The 6,417-nt window shown below is 52.9% G+C and overlaps 1 protein-coding gene across 1 annotated transcript; it reads left to right on the top strand.

The window, feature by feature from the left end:
• Nucleotides 1-3,209: 3,209 nt before the first annotated feature.
• On the top strand, nucleotides 3,210-4,841 carry LOC123116505 (4-hydroxyphenylacetaldehyde oxime monooxygenase-like). Its single transcript, XM_044537457.1, has one exon. The coding sequence runs from the start codon at nucleotides 3,234-3,236 to the stop codon at nucleotides 4,767-4,769; it is 1,536 nt and encodes a 511-aa protein (XP_044393392.1). The 5' UTR covers nucleotides 3,210-3,233; the 3' UTR covers nucleotides 4,770-4,841.
• The last annotated feature ends 1,576 nt before the right edge of the window (nucleotides 4,842-6,417 follow it).

Genomic DNA, 6,417 nt, shown 5'->3' with positions numbered 1-6,417 from the left:
GCTGAAGTTATACTGGCCGGGGTTGTACTGTCCGGATCCAGTCAGGCAGCCGGACCGTCGGGTTTTGGCCACGAGCTGGGACCACTGGGAAGCGGCCCTCCACGCGGACCATGAGACCCATGCCAAGGCCATGATCACTACTTTCTGGGTGAGTTCTCTTCAGAAGCACAAGTCCATTCTAGTTTCATGAATGATTTAACTCATGGCTTCTTCCATTCTTGTTTCATGCATGATTGTAGAAATTCTATCGAGTTCTTCCGGAGCACAGGGCTAGAGCGGACCAGATCGTGCTGCGCCAATGCAAGAAGAAGGCCCGCCAGATGCAGTACGAGGTGCGCTATATGGCCATCTCGACATACTACCACGACGTTCTTGGTGTGAAGATGACCAAGGAAGAAGCGCGGAGGATGGGCATTACCTTGGAGAGGCCCGAGTACTTGGCGGTAAGTATAAAAGATTTCATTGCTTTCATATTATGCTTTCATATGCTTCATTATGCTTTCATTATGCTTTCATTACCATGTGGTACATTTCACCGTTTCATGTTGACATGCCATTATGCTTTTATTATGTAGGTGTGTCCAAATTGGTGTTATGGAAAAGACGAGTCCTGGGCGGCATTGGTGGATCTTTGGTGTGATGAGGCTGGAGCCTGGGCGGCTATGAGAATCAAAAATAAGGCTAACCGAGGGAAGGAGGGAGTACATGCTCAGGGAAACCGAAACCACTATCTCCACAAGGCAGTTAATGTATGACTAACCCCATTAAACATTCTTCTTCTTCTATTTACCATCACTTTCTTATGTATGACTAACATCTGTTTGGTGGTGCAGGAGGAGAAACTGAAGCGGCCGCTCTCACACATGCAGGCGTGGGAGATCGCCCATACGCGGAAGGACCCCAAGCCTGGCGAGCCCAAGTACTACGGCAAGAAGACCGCGTGGAGGAAGGAGGCCTACTCCGCAGCGTATCTGAAGTTACATCCTGACACACCTGACCCCATTGCGGCGGATCTGGACGACAGGGCGGTGGTGAGCATGGGGCCCAAGGAGCACGGTCGGGAGGCGGTTCTCGATGCTGTGGTCACTCTGACTATCTCCTACACACAGCTCCGTCGGATCGACCCGAGCCTGAGCCAGCGCACGAGCCAGCCAGTGTCCAGTTCACAGTCCCTCTTTCAGGAGCAACAATCTGTAAGTATTTTCCCTCTTATCTTCATTGCTCACTTTATTTTCCGCATCTAGTAGTTTTATGAGTTCCATCATGTCATACCGTAGGCCTACCTGGAGTACACACGCCAGGAGACCATGGCATGGCATCAGAGGCTTCATGAACACCAAGTGCAGAGGTATCGCCAGCTGGAGCAGGCTTTTCAGGAAATGGCGGCCGGCAGGTGTCCTCAGTTGCAGCCAGCACAATGCCCTCCAGCACAACCAGTGCTGCTGACCTTTGAGGAGTTTGTGGCACAGAACGCTGGCCCCTCGCCGGTTAGTTCATCCCCAATCTATTCACCCAAAGCATGTCATGCCTTTCAACACAGTCATATATCCCATTAATATGTCTTTTCAACATCCAGGGAACAGGTGGATCTACCATTGGCGGTGGTCTTCATAGCACTCTGGAGACACGGAGCCCGACCACTCTGATCCACGGAGGCGGAGGCGGAGGTGGAGGCGGTCTTGGCGGTAGCGCTGGCGGAAGCACTGACGACCTGGGCTTCGGCGCTCTTGGCGGTGACGACCTCCGCGGTGCTCGACGTCCTGGCGCTTAAGCCTTTGGGTCACATTGTGGCGGTTCTCGATGTTGTGATACTTATATGCTTGTGATGTTTCTTATCTTATTGTTGTTTGTGAGATTCTTATATGCTTGGTGGTGATGATACTTATATGTTTATGCTTTGCGATGTTTCTTATGATGTGTGATGCTGCTCCTTACTGTTACGTGATGTTGCTTCTTATATATGCTGCTTCTTATATATGCTATGTATATTCAAATGAATTGAGCTAAAAAGAAACAGAAAAAAGAAAAAAAACTGGACAGAAACTATGCCGACGGCCTAGCCGTCGGCATAGGCCTGGCGTGAGCTCCCAGTGGCTGACACGTGGCCGGCTATGCCGACGGCCTGGCCGTCGGCTTAGTTCTGCCCTAGGAGTGCCTAGTTGCCGACACATGGCACGTCTATGCCGACGGCCTAGCCGTCGGCATAGTTCTAAACTAAGCCAACGGCTAGGCCTTGTCATAGGCAAGCCCCCAGGAGCAACGGCGACTCGCCATGTGGCACCTCTATGCCGACGGCCTGGCCGTCGACTTAGTTTAGAACTATGCCGACGGCCAGGCCGTCGGCATAGAGGTGCCACGTGGCGAGTCGCCGTTGGTCAGCAGTTGACGGCAGCCACCGTTAGGCGATGGCGTTGCCGACGGCCAGGGCCGTTGGCATAGATGTACGGCCACCGTCGGGATAGGGTCTATGCCGACGGCCTTTCTATGCCGACGGTCATCCTGGCTACGCCGACGGATATGTTGCCGACGACCCTATGCCGACGGGGGCCGTCGGCATAGGCCTGTCCCGACGGCTAGTCAGGGCTATGCCGACGGCCCTGGCCGTCGGCATAGGGCGCGATTCCGGTAGTGTCTCTAGCTAACATTAAACAGTTGCCAAAATTTGACATGCCAATTTTTGGCATCAAACCAATTAATCTCCTAATCTTCACAGTCAAAAGTTGCCAACATTTGGTAACCTTTTATGTGATTGGCAACGAAAATTGGTATGCAATCAATCTCTAGCCAACATTTAACGGTTGCCAAAATTTTGCATGCCAATTTTTGGCATCAAACCAATTAGCCTCCTAATCTCCCCCATCAAAAGTTGCCAACATTTGGCAACCTTTTGTGTGATTGGCAACAAAAAATGGCATGCAACCAATCTTTAGCCAACATTTAACAGTTGTCAATATTTGGCATGCCAATTTTTGGCATCAAATCAATTAGCCTCTTAATCTCCATCATCAAAAGTTGCCAACATTTGGCAACCTTTTGGATTATTGGCAACGAAAATTGATATGCTACCAATCTCTAGCCAACATTTAACAGTTGCTAAAATTTGACATGCCAATTTCGGCATCAAACCAATTAGCCTCCTAATCTCCCCCAACACTTTATAAACCCCCGACGACCGTCCACGAGCAGCAGCATCTCGTCGGTGAGCGAACTTGCTAAAACCTTCGACCGAGGTGATGGATATCTCACTACCCCAGCAATGGCTCCTCCTCCTCCTAGCCGGCATCCTCCTCCCCGTCGTCTCGTACCTGCTAGTGACGAAGCACAGAGCCGAGGAAGGGCGGCTGAAGCTGCCGCCGGGCCCGAAGCCGGTGCCGGTGCTCGGCAACCTGCACCAACTGGGCTCTCTACCGCATCGCAACCTGCGCGACCTGGCCGGGCGGCACGGCCCCGTCATGCTACTCCGCCTCGGCGCGGTGACGACGGTGGTGGTCTCGTCCGCGGCTGCGGCGCGCGACGTGATGAAGGCCCACGACGCCGAGTGCTGCAGCCGCCCCGCATCGCCGGGCCCCGCGCGGCTCTCCTACGGGCGCAAGAGCGTCTCGTTCTCGCCATACGGCGCCTACTGGCGCGACATGCGCGGACTCTTCGCCGCGGAGCTCCTCGGCACGCGCGGCGTCAGAGCCGCCTGGGCCGCACGGCGGGAGCAGGTGGACAGGCTCATGGCCGCCCTGGGCAGCGCTGCGGGGCCGGTGTCGTTGGACGAGCACGTGTTCCGTGTCGCCGACGGCGTCATCGGCACGGTGGCGTACGGGAGCGTGTACGGCGCGGAGGCGTTCGCGGGCAAGTACGAGCGGTTCCAGCATGTGCTACAGGAGGCCGTGGACATGTCGGCCAGCTTCTCCGCCGAGGACTTCTTCCCCAACGCCGCCGGCCGCCTCCTCGACCGGCTCGCCGGCATCGTCGCGCGCCGGGAGAGGATCTTCAGAGACCTCGACGGCTTCTTCGAGGCAGTGCTGGAGCAGCACCTGGACCCCGCGCGCCCAAAGCCGGAGAGCGGCGGCGGCGACCTGGTGGACGCCCTCGTTAGAATCTGCGAGGAGCATGGATTCACGAGGGACCACGTCAAGGCTGTCCTCCTGGACGCGTTCATCGGCGGCGTTGACACGAGCTCCGTGACGATCCTCTGGGCGATGTCGGAGCTGATCCGGAAGCCGCAGGTGCTGAAGAAAGCGCAGGAGGAGATCAGGGCCGCGATCGCTGGCAATGAGCAGCGGGTGCAGCCGGATGACCTGTCGAAGCTGACCTACCTGAAGATGGTCGTCAAAGAGACCCTGCGGCTGCACCCGCCGATTACGCTGCTTCTGCCGCGGGAGACGCTGCGGCGGGTGGAGATCGGCGGCTACGACGTGCCGGTGGGGACGCGGGTGCTGGTGAACGCGTGGGCCATCGGGAGGGACCCCGCGAGCTGGGGCCAGGACGCGGCGGAGTTCGAGCCGGAGAGGTTCAAGGCCGGCGGGAGGCACGACAAGGTGGACTTCCGCGGCGCTCACTTGGAGCTGATGCCGTTCGGCGCCGGCCGGCGAATCTGCCCTGCACTGGCCATGGGGGTGGCGAACGTGGAGTTCACGTTGGCCAACATGTTGTACGGCTTCGAGTGGGAGCTGCCGGAGGGGACGTTGGCCGAGAAGGTGAGCATGGAGGAGGCCGGTAGGCTGACCTTCCACCGCAAGACTCCGCTGGTGCTCCTGCCTACCCCATACGTAGTATGACAAGCTCTGCTGCTCTGGTAGTGGTATATCGAGTTTATACATCTGGCAAATATATCTAAGTTAGTAGAACAAATGAAGAAAATTGATACATGTGCGCGTCTTGGACTGCTAACATGAATCAGTCTTTTTTATGTTTTGAGTTCCAGCACAAATTTGCTCCGACTTTATACATCGGATCTTGTGAGTAAAGTTGAAATATAATGGGACTATGATTGATTTGAAACAGCCGAAAAAAGAATGTGACTGACTATGTGTAAGTCCATTGAAATCCGTCCTCGATCTCTGATCTAACGGCTGCTAAGTCATTTCCCACCTCCCAATGCTTTCTTCCTCCCGACGCACATCTTCTTCCAACCGTCCCCACGGACCACCGGCCGAACCGTCAGCCACCACCGCCCGCGGCCGGCGGCGCTCCTGCGCAGCCTCGTCGCCACGCCCTCCCCGAAACCTCCTCCCACTGTCGTGCTACCAACGCCCCCGATCATCCCTCTAGCCCCGGTGCCGATGAGATTTTCCGCGGACGAACTTGCACCGCCGCCGTGCTGCCGGCCCCGGGCCGATTTGAGTTAGTCTTTTTTATGTTTTGAGTTCCAGCATAAATTTGCTCCGACTTTATATATCGGATCCTGTGAGTAAAGTTGAAATATAATGGGAGCATAATTGATTCGAAACAGAGGAAACAAGAATCTCCCCAAGTAGGGGCGTGTAAAATTAATATGACTCCACTAAAAGTCTAACGTCAGATTTTTTACAATAACAAAATCGAACGATTTTTACGACAATTTGTGTTTGCGGAGGATGACAAATTTAGTTGGTAAGCATGGCAAATCCGGTCCAGTTCATTTTTTATCAGAAAATTGTCGTGTTCGTAAACTAGATTTGTCATCCTCACGTCAACTAAATTTGCATAAAAAATGTTCGTTTTCCATGCTTAAATATCTAATGTCAGATTTTTAGCATAACCAAATTAATAAGGCGATATCAACATTCTTTTATGCATCAATCCATGAAAAACATAAGTGTTGCCTCTCAAAAATAGTCAACAGTTGCACGGGCGTACGGTTTCTTTCACATCTCATACTATTTTATTTATCAAGCATAAAAAAATTCAGTATGCACATATTTTGTATGAATTAAGGAATAGCCAAGCAAACATGTGCATTTATATTCCGCCTGATTAGTTTTAACCATTTAGGCATCCACTTTGTTGTGCTCAGGCTGCCTTCTCAAATACTTTGAAAGAGAAAACAGATTTTGCCCATTAGATCCGGATATTTTTTTAACTAGCGAAGAAAGAAAGTCGGATGAAGAGCAGCGGGTATCCCAATGTGACACCCTCGATTCAATCGTACACTAATCATACACGCAAATGTGTACGATCAAGATTAGAGACTCACGGGAAGATATCATAACACAACTGTAGACACAAATTAAAATAATACAAGCTTTATATTACAAGCCAGGGGCGTCGAGGGCTCGAATACAAACAAGTCAGCGGAAGCAGCAATATCTGAGTACAAACATAAGTTAAGCAAGTTTGCCTTAAAAAGGCTAGCACAAAAGCATCCACGATCGAAAAGGCAAGGCCACCTGCCTGGGAGCCTCCTAGCTACTCCTGGTCGTCAGCGGTCTCCACGTAGTAGTAGGC

This window comes from Triticum aestivum, chromosome 5B, assembly GCF_018294505.1.
Source record: "Triticum aestivum cultivar Chinese Spring chromosome 5B, IWGSC CS RefSeq v2.1, whole genome shotgun sequence".
Classification (NCBI taxonomy): domain Eukaryota; kingdom Viridiplantae; phylum Streptophyta; class Magnoliopsida; order Poales; family Poaceae; genus Triticum; species Triticum aestivum.
This window is presented reverse-complemented; position numbering and strand designations above follow the sequence as displayed.

Bases quoted from the DNA above. Each gene is read 5' to 3' on its own strand.
- LOC123116505 (XM_044537457.1), top strand. From the start codon at position 3,234: ATGGATATCTCACTACCCCAGCAATGGCTCCTCCTCCTCCTAGCCGGC.